The following is a 22119-nucleotide window of genomic DNA, read 5'->3' on the forward strand; positions in this document are numbered from 1 at the left end:
ATGAGGGATTATCCTTTAAGTAGAGATTTAGTAAGTCAGCATAGACTTGATGGCCCAAATGACCTCCTTGTACATCGTAAGGAAATATGAGAACATTTTGGAGGTTCAAAAACAATATGTTAACAGCCAAATTTCTATTGGACTCTCCCATGGCTTAAGCTGGAGGTCTGTGACCTCACTCTCAAAGACAGCTCGGGCTGGCCAATAGGTGCTGGCTTTGCTGTCCTGTCAAGGAACCTAAAAGAATACTTGTTTTTATTTGATGTGCAACACAAACCTAACAAATGTTTTTTCTTCATTCACTGCAGCATTGGTTGTATGCATAAATTCTTGGAGTGTGAACTGGACTGCCCGAATTCAAATCATCCTCACATTTTCTAAACTGGTGGCACTGGGATTGATCATCATTCCGGGGATGATGGCTTTGGCCCAAGGTATAAACTATCCAGGAACAGATCCACAATACAAAATTTTGCTCACTAATTACAATGCAGAAGGAGGCCATCATATGCAAGTCCACTCAAAGACCTATCAACCTAATCACATTCAATGTCTCTAATTGAACCATAGCTTTCTACATAAAATTTATCCCTTCATGATCTACTGTCTAGTCCCAGTATTTTAAGATGACTGCTCTATCCTTTTCTCCTTTTAAGCATAAGTGTTATTTTGCAATAACTTACGAATAAACCAAGTAATTTCTAGGGTAGGGACATGGTCGGCACAGCTTTGTGGGCCGAAGGGCCTGAATTGTGCTGTAGTTTTTCTATGTTTCTAAATCCTAGGATAGTTGAAAGATTATGATCAGAGCCCCTGCTATTTCTTCTGACTTCTCCCATCATTCTCAAGAAAGTCCAATCAGAATCCATTGCTTCCACTTAGCTTCCTCAATGTGCCCCAACTACAATCCATTAATTTCAAAATAATTTTGTTTTGTACAGTGACCTTATCCAACTGCTCCATCTACTTCTCTTGTATCTTATTATTACCTTACGTGAAAACCAAGATGGTTTAAGGGACTCCAATGGAACTGAGAAATAAATGTTTCTTTAGATATTTAAAAGCTGTCTGGAACAGGGAGGTGGAATCACACATCTGTTTTACATTTGGGGTTTACTTGAGTATTACATACCTTTACATCTCTGCTTTTTCTTTTTCTTCTGTGTTAAGAACTCAGGTTTGTTTATAACTTTAATCACCCCTAAAGTTTGTTATCCTTTCACTATGTTGTATTTATAATGTGCTTTTAACCTCTTATGTTAAATGCCAATTTTTCTTCTTGTCTTTGCTTAATTTTTGAACCATTTTTTTCCCTCTTTTCCTTCTCTATTTGCCTTGATTTTCTTTACATTTGTCATATACTTCTCTTTAGGTCATATATTATTTTCTGCGCTCATCTAAGTGTCCACAGCTTTTGCTGCATCACATCTACCTCATGAAGGAACAACCATGAAATGCTGGAGGAACTCAGCAGGTCAGGCAGCATCCATGGAGAGAAATGAACAGTCGATGTTTCAGGTCGAGACCCTTCATCAGGACTGGAAAGAGGGCAAAATCCAGAATAAAAGGGGTGGGGGGAGCATATCTACTGTCCTCTCCTATCAGATTCCATCTTGTTCAACCCTTTGCCCCTTCACCTATCATTTCTCAGCTTCTCACATCATTCCCACTTCCTTTCCCCTCTCACCTGGATTCACCTATCACCCACCAGCTCGTGCTCCTCCCCCCCCCCCACCCCTTTTATTCTGGCTTCTGCCCTCTTTCTTTCCAGTCCTGATGAAGTGCCTTGGCCCGAAATGTTGACTGTCCATTTCCCTCCATAGATGCTGCCTGACCTGCTGAGTTGCTCCAGCATTTTGTGGTTGTTGCTCCAGATTTCCAGCATCTGCAGTCTCTCTTGTGTCCTGTGCCTCATGGGGGAATACATATTGCTCTTCACTCTAACCTCCTGATGGAACAATCACCATTTGATTGTGCTCTGCCTGATTTGTATATTTTTGTTTTCATTTTTTCTGAATTAGTTTTTTTTAGTTCATTGTTGTCTTTCCAGTCATGTTCATTGTATCCTCTATTATTTCAGTCCCTATATCAAGGCCAATTATATAACTTGTCACCATTATACAATCTACTTGGCCCACTTTATTTCAAAGTAATAAATAGACTGAATCTTTTCTTATTGGACTATTATATAGGCAAATCATTGTCTGTACGAGAACAATAATTCTATTCTGTAACCCACATCACAGGTTTTTCCATAGGCTAGTTCAATTTTGTCTGGCCAAATACATCAATCTATAAATATAAAAGCAGCACATCAGAGTTTCCCATTATATTTAGTGGATGACTGTTTATTATATTGGTGATTACTGGAAAGTTGTCACTGCCATAGAATCAGCTGAACCAAATTGTGGTATATTTTATGAAGACTAAAAGCCATGGATTTGAATTGAGTGCTGCTTCTCTTTTCACAGGTCGCAATGAAAACTTTCAAAATGCTTTTAACAGCAGTTCAGTCCCACTAGACAAAGTTCCATTGGCTTTCTATTCAGGCATGTTTGCTTACAGTGGCTGGTACGTAAGCATCTGAGCTTTTTCAACATATGCAAGGCAGAGAAAGAGGAGACTGGTATTCACAGTTTTGAAGGAGAACTAGACCAAATGTGTATTTTCTTCCTGTAATTTCTTGTTAAACTTCACAAAGTTCATCATTAGTAACTTTATTAAGTGAATTTTGAATTCCTTCTTCATGTGATACACATCTGTAGAATGCCAAAAACACTAACTTCAGAGAGCAGCTGAGGTGATGCAAGGCTCCAGAATCTCTTTAGTGGTTCTGCTCCACACACAAGAAGCAAAAGCTCTAGAGACTATCTCCTTGTTGTCACTGTATGAATATAACTTTACTGTAGTCCAGTTGAATAGGTACTTTTAATACAAGAGGATCTGGGCATTAATTATGACTTCATTTTTCAAAAAGCCAAAATGAATATGAAAATTATTTTGGCCAGAAGATTAAAAAAATTAAATGGGTAGTGCTAAAAATTCTAGCCCAATTACAGGTTCAGATTTAGTGCCCAATTTTGGTCCTTGTCACTGATTAGCATAATTTGAATTTGTCTGGAAGTACTGATCAGAAATTTGCAGTTTTAACATTCAAATGCAGATTACACCCAATTTAAGAGAACAGTGGACATGGGCCCTTAACAACCACTAGCAATGAAGGTGTGGACTGCTCTCATTTACACATGTTGAAGGATGGTGCAGAGACCAAGGGAGAGGGCAGATGTGGCAGAGGAACCCGGTAGAGGAGCTGGTGGGGGAGAGATGTTGTAGACCTACAGGAAGAAAAAAGTCCATCTCACCCTCGCTGCTTTCGTCCTGGAACAATGGAGGTCCCCAGTTTGGACTCAGACCCTTCAATTCTTTGTTCTGATCAGTGAGTTCCCCAGTAATATGTCATTGTCTGAACAATACAAATCTGATTATTCCCGTAAAATGAGTATCACAGCACTAACCCTGTTTTGTTTAAAATTTGGAGTAATTGTTGATAGAGTTCAGGTGAAGTCTTATCAAAGTGTTGTAAATAGTGTCCTGATACATGCTTGGAGGTTCTCTCCACAGCTCCAATGGCATCACCATGAAATAGTGGTGAGCATCCTGTTAGGTAGTGCTTGAAATTGATGTAAATGTTATGTTATTTTCCCAGTCAGCTGGCTGCTGTTAGGAGAGTGTTAGTTGAAGCACCAAAATCTTGTGCAGACTCTTTAATGTGAGCTAACAGACAACTTAAGTAGATCAATAATGTAAAATACTTCTGAAAACACCTTGCATGAATACGCAAGTCCCGAAGTTTCTGAGAGATCCTCACCAGAGTCATTCCAACTGCAGTGCCACCTTGGGCTCCTCATGAGCACTGGCCTCCTGTAGTTTCACAGCAATCACTGGGAAATCTTTTTGCTGAACCTGCAGCAGGTTGGACCCGGCACAGGATTAACATTTGATTCATTTCAGTGGTGAGGGACAGTTCCCTGGCAAACAGGTAAGTTTCAGGTAATTTAATTTTTAAAAAATTATTTAACTAAAATTTATTTAATTGTTAACTTAAAATTGTATGTGTTTTAAATTGTTTTCTGTGTCTTAATCTTTTAAGTGTTGTAATTATCTTTGTTTTAAACAATATAAATTTTTAAATTTAGATTAAAGCTCACTGATTACTCGGCTCATGTTAAACTCATCTCAAACATTGCCTCTGAATTACAAACAGATTTTTAAATTAATTGACAGGATCTGGGCATTGTTGGCACCTGGGCATTTATTCCCCATCCCAGATTGCCCTTAAGAATGTGGAAGTGAGCCACCTCCTTGAACCACTGCAGTCTTTTTGGGTTGGGTACTCCCATTGTTGATGTTGATTCCTTCCCAGTGAAGATGAAGGAACAGCAATAAATTTCCTATGTGCTTGCTTCCCTCGTCCTTGACCCGATGTATCCATGTATTCTTTGGAATTTGGGAGAATGAGGAGTGAATTGAAATGTGTAAGATGCTAAGGGGGTGTGAGACGGTAGATGTCAACACGTTTCCACTAAAGAAAAGTATGGAATATTTGGACATACAAGATACAGAGACAGTCATTTAAAATGAAACTATTTAGGCATTTCTTCTTACAGAGATGGTGAATTTCTAGACGTTTCTACCCCAGAGGATTGTGAGGGTTGGATCATTGAAGATATTTAAAGAGGCAGTAGATTAATTTTTTAAAAGATCAGGGAATTGAAAGCTGTGTGACACTGGCACAGAAGAGGTGAGGTCTGGGGCCAATGAGCTATGATGATATTGAATGATAGGGCAGGCTTGAAGGGCCAGGTGACGTACTCCTGCTACCTTCTTGACTTCTTGTGTAACCTGGCAAGTTACTGCAGTGCAAATTGCAGACTGCATACTGCAGCCACTATGTGCCATGATGGACAGAATAAACATTTTGACTGGTGGATGGGATGTTATCAAGCAGGCTGGAATTGTCCTGGGTGGTGCTGAACTTCCTGAGTTTTATTAGGGGAGTAAAGCTGAATTTCTGCCCATAATAGTGTTCTCCATTGTGCAATGCAAGATTCCAGCCAGTGAAAGTCCTTGCAAACTACACTTCACTTCTAACCTTCCTTTTGTACCTAAAGTGCTTGAACATGTTGATCCCTCTTTAAATTATGCCCATTCTTTCCCACAATTCTTTGTTTGAATGCCTCCAGTCCCATCTGCTGCCCCATCACAGCCCTTAGCAAACGCACAAGTTACATTTATTTGGCCATGGTTGCAGAATGTCATCTCGTTATTGACCTGTCAGCAGAGGGGAAATGCGTGTCTTGTTCACAGTGTCCAGGCCTCTCACGAAGAATCTCCCACTCAGAATCCTTTGTTTCAAAGAAAACAGCCCCAACCTCCTCAGTCTCTGCTCAAAACTATAATCCTCCAGATATAACAGTCATGGGGTAGTACAGTACAGGAACAGGCCCTTCAGCTCACTGTGTTCATGTCACCCATTGTACCTATCTATGCTAATCCCATTTACCTGCATTAGGTCCTCAGTCTTCTATGCCTTGGCGTTTCAAGTACTTGTCTAGATGTTCTTAAGTATTGTGAGAGTATCTGTCTCCACCACCACTTCTGGCAGTGTGTTCCAGACTCCATCCACCCTCTGTGTAATAAAACTCCCCCTCAGATTCCATCTACACCTTCTTTCTCACACTTTAAACCTTTGGCTTCTTGTCTTAGACACCCCTACATTGGAAAAAGGGCTTCATTATCTATCATCTATCCCCCCTCATAATTTTATATACCTTGATCAGGTCACCCCTCCTCTACTCCAGAGAAAGTAAACCCAGCCTATCCAATCTTTCCTTATAACTGAAGTTCTCCAATCCAGGCAACATCCTGGTAATATCTCATAAATCTCCTCTACATCTTCTAATGTTTCCTTTTAGAATGATGAGCAAAACTGTACACAGTTTATTTGACTGGCACCTCTGCCACCTCCTGAGACCAGAGTCAGTTTGCTGGGCAATCTACCTGCCTCCCATTGCCACAACAACATACTTTGAACTGATGCATGGGAGTGAAGGCAGGAGGTCCTGAGTCCAAGCTGCTGACATCCTGGATTGTAGGTAATAGGCCTCAGCTCCAACTCCTGCTGGTATGTCAAGTAATGAACGTTACATGTGAGGTATGTACAGCTGGCATCTTATGTAAAAAAAACATGATTAAATGTGTTATATGAGGTGCTTGTGATTGGGATCTGTTAATATGGGAGGGATCAGCATTTGTTAATGTAAAAGGTCTGTGAGCTGTGGTGCATTTTAATATACAAGGAACTTGAGAGTTGTTGTCTGTGATGATATGGAAGGGACTTGAGAAATCGGTGTTTTAATATACAAGGGCTGTGTGGGTACTGTGCATTCATTTACGTGAAAGTTGTATTCAATTGATAGGGGGTTCTGGAATGTTGTATGAATAACAAATTATATGTTAATGTTTACTTAAGTGCTACCAATTCTGTATTTCCTTTCTAGGTTTTATATGAACTTTGTCACAGAGGAGATTATTAACCCAGAAAGGTATGCAATGGCATTGTATCAATATGTCAGAACAATCAAATAAATATATAACCCTTTCCTCAGAAGGCCACAAGTTTAAACCCATTCCAGGCACTGAAGTGTTTAATCTTAGCACTGCATTATTTTTTGGGCAAAATTGTCAAACTGAGGTCCAGTCTGCCTGTTAACATAGATATAGAAGTATCCTAGATGTAGAAATATGCATGGCATTATTTGAAGAGCATAGAATCTCTACTTGAACCTTGGTCATCATTTGCCCTTCAAGTGAAAAAAACAGCAAAACCAAATGCCTGTTTCCCTCAAGGGTAGGTGCATATTTGACAGTATTTTTTTGTAGAAAATGCACTTTAAACAAACAATTGCTGATTTCCATTTGTTCCTCATCCATTGTTCAGAAGCTAATAAAAGCTTTGCAATATACTAATCCTACCTGATTACAGATTTTTACCTACTTTTACTTTATTCCTGCCCCCTTTTTTAAATTTTGTTCTCCTTTCCATCTCTCCATTATGCAACACTGTATGAAATAATTATGAATGAGGAAGGTGATTCTGCCCATTTTAATTCCCATTTGGGATGACCCCCACGGTGCCTATCATGGCAGCATCTAACTCGAAAGTGATTACAAGACATTTGCTTTCATCAGCCTACCTGAAATGCACTTTGAACTTCCACCTTCCCCCTTCTGCACTAGTCCCACTATCTCTGATCTATTTCTATCCAAAAGAGTTCTATGCTCAGCCACTGTTTTGTCTGGAACCCCACAGTTTTAAATCTTAACCTCATGTCAAACTTCATCCACCCTCTAAGTCTAAATTCAACATGTATGAGAGCTTACCACTGTGTGCTTGGGATGTTGTTTCTCTCAAAGAAATCAAAGAAGATTAGAATATGGAACAGAAAATCTCCCTGCTGTTTGACACTGTTCCAAGCTGTATATTGAATAGATACAGCATTGTGTGTATACTTCCTCCCAGCATGTAGCACTGTCCACCAGCATACCAAAGTAAATTACATCAAAATGCTATTAATCAGTCATATTTTCAAATGAATTTTAAGCAAGACTAAATATATCAAGAAGTTTGAGGATATATATTGTGTTTTTGTAGGAATATTCCTCTGGCAATTGTCTCCACTCTGATTCTTATTACAGTACTGTATCTGCTTGTAAATGTGGCTTACTACACTGTACTGACGGCAGATGAAGTGATGGCATCTGGTGCAGTAGCTGTGGTAGGTAACCGATAACACCAGAATCTGCTTCTCTTCTACTGCTTTGTCTGTTCAATTATGGATTGTGAATTTTGATCATGGCTTGTTTAGGTGTATAATTAAGAAAGGAGTATCCACATGTTTGTCAGAAATATAGCTCATGGAGCCTCCAGTGCTATCTGTGTGGAGTGTGCACCTTCTCTCTGTGACTGTATGGATTTCCTCTGGGTGCTCCGGTTTCCTCCCACAGTCCAAAGACATGTGGCTTGATAGATAAATTGGCCACTGTAAATTGTCCCTAGTGTGTAGGTGAGTGGTAGAATCAAGACACAGTTAATAAGAATGTGGAGACAATAAAAAAAATTGGTAGGGTTTGTGAAAAAGGGTACTTGATGGTTGGTGAGGACTTGGTAGACCCAAAGGTCTGTTTCTGTGCTGTATGTATGACTCTGATTTCACATGAGCACAACACAGTTCTGTTTGGGCCCCATGCTACTGGCTCCAAGATCTCTTTTTAAGGAAATAGCCTAAAAATAATTTATCGTGTCCTTCTTTTGTGAGGCTCAAATTACATCATCTGCCCACATCTACTTGGATTTCATCTGCTGTACTTACCACCAGTGCTGTACAGGGTTTCTGAGGGGCCACGACACGGGATCTTAAAATACAGAGAGATCAGATCCTGGCCTGCCCAGTCTTGCTGAAGGTGACACAGGTTCTGAAATTGTCAGATGGAAACTGTGGGCCAATTTTATTTTTGGTATTTCCTAGTCCAGCCTACTTTATAGCTTCTTCTAATGACGTCCCACCAGAATTAAAGTGGTAGCGCAGTTGAGAGCCAGAAATTTCCAGCCAATATTTCTGGAAAAGAATATCAAAAGGACATAAAAAGAAAAAGTCTGCAAAAATATCTTCTTCCAAATCTTTATCTTATCGAATCACTGTAACTCTCTGTAATCTCTGTATCCCTTCCCATGTCCTTTCATGGTCAGACTCTGAGGATTTGTACATCCTGCCTTTTTCATGCCCCATCATTAATGGAAGAACCATCAGTTGCCTCAGCCTAACTCTTTGTAACTCCACTCCTAAACTCCTCTACTTCCACAATAAGGACATCAGTGCAAGTTGTTGTCTGAAATGAACTGATGAACCAGATTTGGATGTTTCTGTCCTCACACTTTGGTCTTCATAAAGAGAAGATTCTGAAAGATTTAGATATTTGTATTGATGACCTACCTCTAAACAGACGATCCTTTCATGCTTTTGGATTGTTTGTTAATATTTTGGTGTAATATAAATAGAGGGGAAACTGTTTGCAAATGATGATACTCTTCCTTCTATTAGACTTTTGCAGATCGGACACTGAAAAGCTTTTCCTCAGTGATTCAAATTCTTGTGTCACTGTCGTGCCTTGGGGCAATAACTGGAGGACTATTTTCTGTTTCCAGGTAGTATTGAGGATATCTTTGGGGCTGAGTGTGACTTTGACATAATAAAGTGCTCTCTTTAACCTTTTGACCCCATAAAGCCAAATTCAGTTTTGCTGGGCTAAACATCACTAAACAATTTGCAAATACCAGTGTGGGTTTAACATTGCTAAGAGAGGAAAATACTGGACCTTTTGTGATTTTTATATTTAAGAAGGTAGAGAATGGACATTCTGTAATTAAATCTGCTGCACTGAATTTACACAATTGTTTAATTACATTTTTAATAATCTGCTTCAAATGTTATGGTCTGTTCCATGGTGAAGAAATGCTTATTCTTCCAATAGCTACTGATGAAAAGGATAAACACAAGCGTGCTTGTGTCAACCAGACAATTTAATTACTGTGACAATGATTTTTGGACTGCTATATTAGCAAATTATATGCATACAAGCATACTCTGTAGAGAGTTATTGTTGATTGAGCACTAAAGAACTACCTAAACGCCATGTAAAAATGCAATAATATTACCGAGTCATCACTGTGGAAATCAGGAACTGACACTGAGATAACAGGATGGATACAGTGGTTATATTATTGAATTTGTGATCCATTGAACTGATAGTTTGGAGATGTGGATTTAATCCCACTTGGACATTTAAGTTCAATCAATAAATGAATTCTGAAAAGTCAACCTTGAAATTAACAAATTCTTGTGCAAACCTAATTACTTTACTGATGTCCTTTGGAGAAAATTTGCTCTCCCTACCCAGTCTGTTCTAAGTGTGACTCTGGACCACAAAAATATAACTGGCTTCTTAATTAGCCTCAGAAGCAACCTAATGTGCTACCCAATCCTAGGGCAATTAGGGATGGCAATAAATGGAAACCTTGCTAGGGATACCCACTTGTTGTGAATGACAGCTACAGATATATTGTATAATGTTCTTGATACAAGTACTATTTTCTGTCCTTCAAAGAGTATTCTTTGTGGCTTCAAGAGAAAACCAATGGCCAACAATCTTCTCCATGATCCACATCCGGCACCACACTCCACTTCCAGCTGTAGTTCTGATAGTGAGTACAGACTGCAGATGACTTCTGTACTTCTCTGACTACTGTCTAATAAACGTGCTTACAAAAATATTCTGCAACAAGTGACGTTTAGATTTGCTTTACTACTGGTCGGATAACTGGAACAGACTTCCAGCATTTTTAACATCTTTTCCTGGTCACAACCAATTTGTTGTGAAAATTTTGTCATAAATACGTTTTCTATTTCATGTCAAATATCTGTGAGAACTGGACATTTTGAAGGTTTTCATTAGTGATCTATGTCACTTAAAAAAAATCACACAGGTCAATGGGATCCAGTGCCCTAGGGATATTCATGCTCCCTTAACATGATCTGCACGAAGTATTGGGAGTGCTGTGTTAGTATTTAAATGAACCAACATTGCATTATGAGAAAAACATTATTGTGTGGTCCCTGCATGGGATCAGATTATTGTTCCTTTTGAAAAGGAACATGTGTACCATGGCATTTGTTTTGGATGATGCATATGTATATGGGATAAAAGAGACTTTTTAAAAAATTAGTTGATTTTTCCAGTGTCACTGTTGAGTTCAGTGAGTTTTACAATGTAATCAATGCACATTTTAAAGCCAGTAACACTGACTGATGACATGTAAGACAACAGCAAAATATTATTCAGATAGGAGTTGCAGCTTCTTTTCTGGAAAAGTATCAAACATCTCTATTTAAGAATTAAAACTCATTCTTGCTGCATGGTTTAATAATTTCAGATTAATGCAGAAGATGTCATCAATTGATAATCTTCAGATATAAGAATGGGTAGCCTACAATTACCATGACATAACTCCCTCCAGATAGCAATTATTCTTCAAGTAATTTTCTCAAGGGATCCATTTAATTTTATGTGAACATTATCCTCTAGATACATGTGGTGCCTGCAATTTAACTGTTTAGTTCATTTACTGCGGTGCTTATAAACTATTTCTGTCTTTCTCAGTATCCACTGGTCATCCTGATGATTTTCATTGGTGATCTGTATGGTTTGCTGAATCTAAACAGCTTTCCCCGTTGGCTCTTTATGGGGTTAGTAACCTTTGGACTCATCCGACACCGTTATAAACAGCCTGATCTATACCGTCCATTCAAGGTACAGTATAATACTCCAGCCCAGCAATTAGCTCATCCTTGTGAAACTATTTTTAGAACAGCAGGGGATCTTGTAAGGACTTGTCTCCCATTCAGTCCTCCATGATTTGGCAATTGATAGCCCTGATGGCCACTAAGGCCTCGTTTTCAACCACTTGTGCCCTCTTGAAGACTCTCACTGGATCTCCTGGTAATGGAACACCATCTTCCTGCAGTGCCAATGGAGATCCCTCTTTAATTAAAATCCCTCAGGGAGCTGCCATACATAATTAATGAGCTCTGATCTAGGAAACTTTGTAGGGCTAAGGATGATATGGAAGATTAAACAGAATTTCTGTCTGGCTGAAGTGTCACCTGAAAGAAAAGTATTGCCGTTTTGTGCTTTGGGATTTTTTCTTATCCTGAAGTACTTGGGATGTTGTGTACTCAGCCACATTAATTCAAGCAGCCTATTCTTGAGCATTAAAAAATCGTTGACTTTATCAAACACCACTATCCTTACCTGCGACAAGAGAATTTCAACCCAAATATGGTAAATTTTTACCATTTTTGTACATTGGATGAAAACAACCCTTTGTGTAATATAAAATGCAATTCCCCTTAAATTCAAGCAGCAAACCTGTTAGTGCTTCTACCTTGTCAGTTTTCACATTGCCATCCAATGACAAGCTCCCGGTACATATAATTCAATACAAGAAACCCATTATAATGGAACTGGACCAGGCTCTCAACATTGGATGAAATCAGTCCTTGGTGCTGATGTTGCAGTTAGCAGAGTCTCAATCTTTGTACTCAAATAATGTACAAGCTTCAGTCTAATGAGATTGCAAGGACAGATGCCTGTGTATTATTGATAAAATAAAAATAAATCACAATATGTCATACCAAATCATAGAGTGGTTAAGGCACAGAAGGTGGTTGTTTGGCCCATCAAGTTTTTACTAGCTCCTTCCTATTCACATGTATAGTTTATATATTTGTTAGTAAAAGGTAAAAGATCCCATGGTAGGGGTGTCAAACACAAGAGGACATAGGTTTAAGGTGAGAGGGAGAAGTTTTAAATGAGATTTGAAGGGAAAGTTTTCATACAGAGAGTAGGCGATATCTGGAACTCAACGCCAGAGGAGGTGGCAGATACAATTACTATGTTTAAGAGGCATTTACATAGGCATTTGAACAGGCAAGACAGAGAAGGATATGGATCTAATGTGGGGAATTGGAATTAGTGTAGGTGGGCAAAATGGTTGGCATGGACAGAGTATGTTGAAAGGCCCATTTCTGTGCTGTACAGTTCTATGATTCTATGAAGTACTATTTTGTTCTGAAGCAGTTAAATGACACTGATGTTAAAAGTAACATGGAATTGTTCTGATAAGAAAAATGTCCTTATCTCCTTAGGTTCCAGTTATCATACCTGGAATCTTTAGTGCACTATGTCTGTTCATAGTGGGCATGTCCCTTTACTCTGACCCCCTCAGCACTGGGATTGGCTGTGCTTTAACACTTTCTGGTGTACCTGTCTATTACCTGATGATAAGCAGGCATCAACGACCAGCCTGGTACAGAAAAGCACTTTGTAAGTAACAAGACACAATCTTTACCTGTGCGAGAAGGACTAAAAATGGGGATGCAAAGAACATAATTAACGTGAAGTACTATAGTAATTTAAAAAACAGAATGCTCAAAGAAGTCAGCAGGTCAAGCAGCATCTGTGGAGGCAAAAGGTGTATGTCAACATTTTGGTTCAAAACCCTGCTTCAGGACTATAGTAGTTCCAGCCGGTTCACAACAGTGAATGAGTTGACTCTGTATAGCAATCCCACAGCTTTCATTCTTTTTCCTTTGTGTTGCAAGCTCAGAATGCAAAGGTTTATTGGGCTGGTTCTCACTGTCTAATGTCAGCAATTCTGAATGAAGCCACTGTGTCTAACCACTTAACAGCAGTTGTTTTGGGATTTACATGCACTGTAAATGCAGATGTCCCAGACTGCTAACCATTTTGCTGCTGGATTCTACATGGACTCCAGTGCTGGACCCAGTCTTTGAGATTCCTCATCATCATTTCCATTGATTTCAATGGGAATTTGCATAGATATTAATTTTAGAATTAATTTTGTGTACATTTAATGTTATTAATTGTTTGATTTAGATATTTCAGTTAACTTTTTCAATAGAAAAAAATAGTTTTTGAAGTTTTCACTTCAATTTTAATAGTTTTTCAATGTTTCTGAATGTGAACAATATTTAAAAACTATCAAAAATCTCAACAGCTTTCACAGCTGTCAAAGTTGGGACAGAAGTTTTGCTGGCTGTCAAAGCTTTTAATCCCTTTTGGGGAATGTCCATGTGACTAAGCTGGTGTGGGTCCAGTTTAATGCAAACTGCTGGAATCCTGGATACTTTGCGTCAGTGAGCTTGGTCCTCCGAACCTGAACCTTATAAACTGGCTATTCCAGGCATGGCAATGGGCCAGCAGGATCTGAATCATTCAATTTTGTTTCACCATTTCCCATTGTGGGATTTGAACTCAGTTTTGAGGTTAGTAGTTCAGTGCTGCAATCACCATGTTTCAGTAAAGTACAAGATTATCAGGTGGAGCAACAATTGGGCTCATTGATATTCCTTTTGTAAAGAATGATCATTAATATGTTTCTGTTTGTGTGCCTGGTACCTCCAACATCACTTCGAATAAATCTGCTTACTTTTGCAGATCTCTTCACTGTCAAACTGCAAACTTTAATGGAAGTAGTGCAACAGGAGATCGTAACCTACTGAAAATCTGCAGAGCACACGATCCTTTCTGTATATTTACAACAGAATCATTGCAAGGGATCATTCACAAAGCACATGTCCTGAATGATAGGCTTTGATCAGTGTGTGAAAACCCCATTCTCACCAGCTGTGTGTGTAAAATTGTTATGTAAGGAAATCTGTTAATTTCACTTGCTTATTCTATTCTAACTGCTCTGAATTCTAAATATAAATGTAAACTGCTGGATAAGCTATGCATAGCTGTCAGCATTTGCATTTATAAATGTATTTCGACAAATTCAAATGAGGGGACTAAAATGATAAAGGGGAAGAGTTAGAGATAGTAAGAAACAGTAACTTATTGTGGTTTTTATTCACATACAGTACAATGAATTGCTCAGTTGTGTGTGTGTGTGAACTGATACATTGATGAGACTTACCCCAAAAATAGGGTCCTTAATTTGCACAAAAGCTTAGGAGTCCAGGAAAGCAGCTTCTAAAAATTCTCATTTTGCTTGAAATGGATATTACTGAGTAATTTTAAAATTTAATGTAAACTACTGAAATCAGCAAACACCTAACTACATCTATTGAGATCTGTAGTCAACAATTATCAAATATCACCAAACTAATAAAATTCCTACCATTCAGGTGGATTGCTTTTTTTACCTATTTTGTGAAATATTTTAATGAAAAGTTCAAATTACAAATGATTATTATTCTGGCATGTTTGTATGAATTCAAGAAAAGGCAATGCAGATAATTTCCAGAATAGTGCAAAATTTTCTGTGTTCTGCACATTTTTGAGGAATATCATTAATGACAAATTGTGGATGGAGATGTATGTGTGAATAGTTTGTGTGTACATGCTGAAGATGCTGAGTGAGAATTATGCACACACTGGAGATGGAGAAACAAGAAGATAGACTGTGGTTGCATGTTGCTGGTTTGTGACAACAGGGAGGACTCATGCTTACAAAACTGGGAACCTTGCACCTTCATAAAAGGATGTACACCTTCAAAAACCTGACAATTCAAATGTCCAGAATAAAGATCTATGAGCAATACTAACAGTGAGAATCCAATAGCTTTGTTAGAACTTGATTATGTGTGAGCAGTAAGTTGTAGCAAAAGTTCCTCGTTTATTATGGGGATATTCAGGTCTGTTGTAATCTGTTGCTTAACCCTGGGTGGTTATTTGGTTGTCTCAGTGTTACAGAAGCACTTTTCTCATTCAACCCCAGTCAAGAAGCCACTCGTCTTCATGACTACTATTCTCTATTTCACACTGTTTGTGGAGTGTGTATTGCTCATGGGTATAGGTGGTCCAAATAATAGCTCATGGAATTAAATGCAGTCATCTACATTTCCTTCCATGAGCCATTATTTGACCCACCTATATATTTTATGCAATTTATGCTCTGATTTCTAGGATGTATTCCTTAATTCTACTGTCCCTCCCTAGTTCATGAATTTGCTTTGATCTTCTGAATCCAGTTAATTTCTGTAAATTAGAAAGAATGATGCCAACTCTAAGCCCTGAGGCACCTATCCCAGTATAATTAAAATTAATAAATCCCTGCTGTTTTCTTACCCTTCCCCATGATTTACCCAAGGAAATAATATGGATATTGGAAATCAGAAATAAAAACAGAAAATGTTGGAAACACTCAACAGGTCAGGCAACACCTGCGGTAAGAAAAAGAGAGCTAATGTTTCAGATCTTTCTTTCTTTCTTGACATGTAACAGTGTTTAAAGAAGCACAGAGAAAGGAAAAGGAGGGGACAAGTAGTAGAGTAGAAGACAGGAAAGATCGAATGACAGAAGCTGATGGGGTGAGAAAAGAAATGATAGATCTAGCTGATGCTTTAAAGGTAGTAAAAGGAACATTATCTGAAATTGTTGAGTCCTATAAGAAGTCAAGTTTAAAATCAAAAGGATTCTGAAGCTTCACCCAAGCCTGTAATAAAGGGAGTGCTGGGATGGTGACTAGGAGCAAAGGTACAAAGGTACATGGAAGAGCTGCACTAAGGGAATATACAGGTGATTACTTTATATCTGTGTGCATTATGGTGTAATGAATGCATATATTTGGGAGGGGTGATGGGTGGAGGGTAGGGAATGATGGGAGGAGGTGAGAGCGCATGATCAGGAGAGGGGATAGGAGATGATGAAGATTTGTGGGAGGGGATGATCAGGAGAAGGAATGATTTGGGGGGCAGACCATAAGAAATGATCAGGAAAAGGTCTGATTGGTGGAGACGATGAAGGGCCAGGAGATAGGGAATGACTGGAGAATGAAGTGAACAGGGGAGATGCTAATGCATGATTAGGATAGATGACAGGGGATGATTGGAGGAGATGGAGTTGATCAGGATAGGAAATTACAGTCAGGGGGTCATACTGGTCGGAAACAATCCATTTGGCCCTATTGTATCCATGCCAATGATCATGCACCCATCCTCGCTAAGTCCATTTTCCTCTTACATCCAGATGATCTCCACCCCTTCCTCCCCCCTGCCGATTCTCCTGCCACCTATCCACATTAGGAGAATTTTACAGTGGCCAATTGACCAACCAACCTGCACATCTTTGGGATGTGGGAGGAAACTGGAACAGCTGGAGCTTCCACTCTGGGTTAGTGGGCATTGAATGGTTATTTTGGGAATTGCAGCCTCTCCCACCAATGAAGCAGGTGAAGGCCAGGTGGGGGTGGGTAGTTTGAGGGGTGGTCCACCTTCCACAATGAATGCAGGGCTCTGTGGGTTCCCAATGCATGGCTTTCATTTTCTCATCCTTGATGCTCCTTCTGCACCTAAAGCCTTCATAGGCCAGAGGTTCCCAAGGGTCAGTAGGGATCTTGCGCTTCTCCAAGGAAAGCTTAGGTAAATCCTTGAATCTTCTTCTCTGGCTGTTGGTGATCTCCTCCCACAAGAGTTTGGAATAGCATGTCTGCTCCGGGAGTCTGGTGCCAGGCATGCAGACAATGTGGCCAGGCCAACATAGCCAGCTGGGAGTAACTATGGCTACAATGCAGGAGATGTTGTCCTGGGACTGAGCAATGACTCTGGTTCATTTGTCCTTCCAGCATGGACACTTACTGTATCTTGGAAGCCATCCCTGGAAGGCAGACATTGATGATGAAATTCATGATGGCTTTCAATGCACCAGGACACCTTTGGTCAATTGAGGAAAATGGTAATGGAAGATCAAGGCCTCCGACCTAGTTCAAAACTCATAATCTACCAGTCAGCAGTAATCTCTGCAGTCCTATATGTTTCTGAGACCTGGACTATCAACAGCAAGCATCTTAAGACAATTGGAAAATACCAATATCATCTCCACAAAGTAATTGGTATTTAAAGAGTTAAATAAAAGATCCGTTGGTTGGAGTATGCTTACAGTGAGCAGCTGGTAAATCTGGGGTGGGTGCACAATAAAGTTCAGGAACCTCCGCTGCAGACACATTCTACACTCAGAATAGTTACTGGAACCAGTAATTCGATAGGTCAAAGGGTTGAAGTCGAGGCAGATCAAAGTTCTTAACGTTTTTCCCGAGGCGTTAAGAAGGTAAGATATGTGGGGCAAGCCGGTGCGTTCGGGTTGTCTTTTGAAAGGTAAATTAGAAATGAGATATATAAAATGCTGGGATACTTCTCTGTGATGGGTAGGGAGCCACCGAGAGACTGGTGGCCAGGGGAGCTCGGAAACTGCCAACCTAGTTCCGCAGACTTTAACCCGAGAGGTTGGAACAGTTCATGTTAAAATCCTTGGTGAATGACTGACCTGCTCGGTCAGAGCAAAGTGTAAACGGTGGAGAGTAACAGGAGTGTGGTGGTGCCGTGGGGGAAGGGGTGGAGAGGAGGAGGAGGAGCGGGATGGGGTGAGGGGAGGGGGAGAGAGAGGGAGACGGGGAGGGGGAGAGAGAGGGAGACGGGGAGGGGGAGAGAGAGGGAGACGGGGAGGGGGAGAGAGAGGGAGACGGGGAGGGGGAGAGAGAGGGAGACGGGGAGGGGGAGAGAGAGGGATACGGGGAGGGAAGGGGAGGGAGGGGGGAGGGAGGGGAGGGGGAGAGAGGGGGGAGGGAGGGGAGGGGGAGAGGGAGATGGAGGGGAGAGAGATGGAGGGGAGGGGGAGAGATGGAGGGAGGGGAGGGGGAGAGAGGGAGGGAGGGGAGGGGGAGAGAGGGAGGGGGAGGAAGGGGAGGGGGAGGGGGAGAGAGGGGAGAGAGAGGGAGGGGAGGGGGGGGAGAGAGAGAGAGAGAGGGAGGGGAGGGGGAGGGGGAGAGAGAGGGAGGGAGGGAAGGGGAGGGAGGGGGGAGAGAGGGAGGGAGGGAGGGAGGTGGGTGGGGAAGGAGAGCCATAAACCAGCTGGATGTTGGCACCAGTCTGACTGGGGCTTTCCTGTTGAAATAAACGATGTTTCCATTTTAATTACATAGAATTTCAGCTTAATTTTTAGTCTACCACCTGCATACCAATTACTAATCTTATTTTTCCGTTAGTGTCATTGCTACTTTGAGGATCACTCTGTTCCATTCTTGACTATACCCTGCCCTCCCTGTCCCTGCATTTTCCCTTCCCATACAAGGGAGAGGAACAGGTGTCGGCCATTTGACCCTTCGAACCTGCTTAGCACTGCTTTCCTGCATTATCCCCATGCAGCTTGATAATCCTGGAAATCTACTGATCACTGTTTTGAGTGAGCTGTGACTGGCCCACAGCCGTCTGGGTAGACAATTGCAAAGATTCACCACCCCCAGCATGAATACATTTCTCCTCATCGCAGGCCTAAATGCCTTGCCCATTCATCTAAATTCAAGTGTACCTGATCTTTCCGCAGATGGCAAACCAGTCAAGTGAATCTTGAGTGCACTCACTCTATTGTATGTATATTTTTAGGTAAAGAGATCAAAAATGTATACAAATGTAGTTTCACCAGGGCCTGGAATAATACAGCATTCAAATCCTCCTATAATAAAAGCCAACATACCATTTGCCTTCCTAATCACTCTCTGCACCTAGATATCGACTCTTGATGACTTGTGTACCAGGATATCTGCATTCCTTTTAACATGAACATCACCCAGTCTATATTCTGTTTTTGTGCAAGTGTATCATTTCAGATTTTTCCATTTTATATTGCAAATACCATGTCCTTGCTCAACTTGACTGTATCACCATGAAGGCCTTTTACAACTTCCTCCCTACCTGTAATCCCGACTAGTGTTATATTTTCACCAAGAATGGAAATAGAACATTTGCCAAATTGTTAATATAAATCATAAATAGCAGAGTCCCAAGCACTGTTCCCAGTGGCTCCCCCAGCCATGCCTGCTAACCTGAGAGAGATCTGTTGATCTCCACTCTTTGTTTTCTATCTGATAACCAGTTTTCAATCCATCTCAGTATAATTTCCCCTATGTGCTCTAACTTTGTTAACCAATCCCCTGTGCTGTCAAAAGCTTTCTGAAAATTCAAGTATACCACATCCACTTGTTCCCCGTTATGCACTTCCGTAGATTCGTCAAACATGATTTCCTGTTATAAATTGTTCAATCCTATTACTTTGTTCATGATATTCTGTTATTACATTCTTCAATATAGACTCCAGCATTTTCCCTGCTACTGATGTTAGGCTAATGGGTTGGCAGTTCCCTGTTCTCTCACTCTCTCCTTTCTTAACTAATGTGTGTCACATTTGCTACCCTCTAATTTGCAGGAACGATTCCAGAATTTATAGAATTTTAAAAGACAATAACCAGGACATTCACTGTACACATTTGTCTGCCATAGATTGAGGCACAACTAGATAAAGAAGACGATTGTTTACACCACTTGCTGCACTTGTTTGCAGTTTAGAAGCTACATTTCCAAAATGACTCATTGATTGTGAAGTGATATGGGATGTTCTGAAGATATATGAATATACAACATAAATGCAATGTTTTTAAGGTAAATGCCTAGTCTATCTTATTAACCAAATACAACTTGTCTGGCCTCTGGTCCCACAGAATCAAGCAGACGTCACATTGTAGAACTTAGGCACAACAAAATATGGTGGCTAAGAAATCCTAACACACCTGAAGGTACATACATTAAAGGGGAACTGCCCGAGGGTATTGTGTAAGTTTTGTGCAAAGCCCTCTGGCAGCAATTTGTTCAAGTCTGATGCACGACAGGAACTCTCGCAGACATTTTGATTGCGAGTGCCAGTGCTCCCAATGTATATGGAAAAAACGTGCTACACTTGAGTTCAAACCAAGAAGCAGATGGGATTAGTTCGGATTGGCATCACTGTCAGCACAGACATCATGGGCTGAACGGCCTGCTCTTGTTCTGTACTGTTCTATGTTCTAAATCCCAGCCAGAATAAACATCAGCCTTGCTTCCACCTCATCAAACCCTGTAAGAATTTTGTATGTTTTAATAAGATCACCTCCTTCTCCTAAACTCTGGAGAGTACAGGCCCTGTCTGCTTAATCTCCCCAGAAAGGCAACCCCGATATTTTTGGAATTAATAGGGTGAACATTCATTGCATCCCTCTGTCACAAGCATATCCTTCCTTAGGTAAGGAGACCAAACCTGTGAACAATATTCCAGGTGTGGCCTCAGCAGGGCCTTACATAATTTCAGTAAGTCATCATTCCTCTTGCACTCAGATCTTCTTGCAATAAAGACTGACATACTATTTTCCATCCTAACTACTTGCTGAACCTGTACATCAATCTTCAGTGATCCATGTGCAAGAACACCCAGTTTCTTCTGAGCATCAACACCTTTCAATTTCTCACCATTTAAAAAGTACTATACTTTTCTTATTTTTCCACACCGTAATCTATTGGCCATGTCCTTGGTCATTCACTTAGCTGTCTATATCTAATGATGCCTCTCTGCATCCTCCTTGCAGCCTACATTGCCAGCCAGCTTCCTGCCACTAGTAAACTTGGATATATTACACTTGATCACCTCATCAAAATCATTGAGTGAATTAAGACTGAGGTGGGGTGTGGGAGGGAGGGAGGGAGGGGGGAGAGACAGGGTCATTAGTGGGGTGGTTGGGGAGAGCATTGGGGGTTTGGCTGGGGAAGGATTGGGGGATTTTGGTCAGAGATGATGGGGGGGAGGGGTAGCAGAGAAGGGGTCTAGAGACGTGTGATCACAAAGAAAGAACATTTAAAGAAGGATCTTCCTGAAGAAGATGAGGCCTCTGACTCCCCAGCAATGACCACTTTAAAGACAGGCCCCCTTTAAGTAACAGTGAAACAGGCATCAACCTTCCATTTTGATCAAATGACATTAAATCGAGCACTGCTCATGTGACATCACTGTGTATGCCTTCATGTAGGCATGAAGGACGTGTGATATTGGCACACTAAGCATATCTAATCAGTCTGACTCATATCTCAAAGACCCCCTTTAAGAAAATGAATTAAAGGCAGACTAGAGGAAGCCAAGATGTTTGGGGCACACAGGGACAGAAGAGATTCTGCAGATGCTGGAATATGGAGCAATACACACAAAATGCTGGAGGAACCCAGCAGGTCAGGCTGATGCTGCCTGACCTGCTGGGTTCAAGATGTCCAGGGATTAGGCACCGAATGCTCAGTCTGATCATCAGCTGTTTAATAACCTTCTTTGGACAGGTAAAGTAACACACTGGGCATGTTTTTCCTTGTCCAATATGGGCACCAGCTAAAACTTCAGAGTAGATTTGTAAAGGAAGCAAGAGCTTGCATTTCCACAGTGCCTTTCACATCCTCAGGACAACCATGAGGTGCAATGTTTTTGAAGTATGGTAACTATTGTTACACAGGAAACTTGACAGCCAGTTTGAAAATAGCAAAAGGCCGGGTGATCTGTTACTTGTGCCACAGCCTGCAAGGCTGCAGACTGAAGACTGGAATGTGGGACTGTTCTCAGTACACACAATGGGCTGAG

At 40.7% G+C, this 22119-nt stretch overlaps 2 protein-coding genes across 5 annotated transcripts in view; both read left to right on the top strand.

Annotated features, from left to right (window-relative positions):
• LOC127578324 (cystine/glutamate transporter-like) overlaps positions 1 to 15224 on the top strand; it is a 28932-nt gene extending 13708 nt beyond the window's left edge. Inside the window, exons 4-12 of the mRNA XM_052030222.1 lie at positions 309 to 434; positions 2472 to 2571; positions 6561 to 6605; positions 7715 to 7838; positions 9162 to 9265; positions 10225 to 10321; positions 11278 to 11427; positions 12825 to 13002; positions 14137 to 15224. Coding sequence (XP_051886182.1) covers positions 309 to 434; positions 2472 to 2571; positions 6561 to 6605; positions 7715 to 7838; positions 9162 to 9265; positions 10225 to 10321; positions 11278 to 11427; positions 12825 to 13002; positions 14137 to 14201 — 989 coding nt within the window. The 3' untranslated portion in view covers positions 14202 to 15224. The remainder of the gene's footprint in view (positions 1 to 308; positions 435 to 2471; positions 2572 to 6560; positions 6606 to 7714; positions 7839 to 9161; positions 9266 to 10224; positions 10322 to 11277; positions 11428 to 12824; positions 13003 to 14136) is intronic.
• Positions 15225 to 17615: 2391 nt separating this feature from the next.
• zgc:136858 (uncharacterized protein LOC678543 homolog) overlaps positions 17616 to 22119 on the top strand; it is a 54129-nt gene continuing 49625 nt past the window's right edge. For 2 of the 4 annotated variants that reach the window (XM_052030348.1, XM_052030350.1), the window contains exons 1-2: positions 17640 to 17748; positions 19974 to 20132. In XM_052030348.1, coding sequence (XP_051886308.1) covers positions 20122 to 20132 — 11 coding nt within the window. In that variant the 5' untranslated portion in view covers positions 17640 to 17748; positions 19974 to 20121. The other 2 variants (XM_052030349.1, XM_052030351.1) reach the window with 2 other exon arrangements.

Source organism: Pristis pectinata, chromosome 15 (genome assembly GCF_009764475.1).
Source record: "Pristis pectinata isolate sPriPec2 chromosome 15, sPriPec2.1.pri, whole genome shotgun sequence".
Classification (NCBI taxonomy): domain Eukaryota; kingdom Metazoa; phylum Chordata; class Chondrichthyes; order Rhinopristiformes; family Pristidae; genus Pristis; species Pristis pectinata.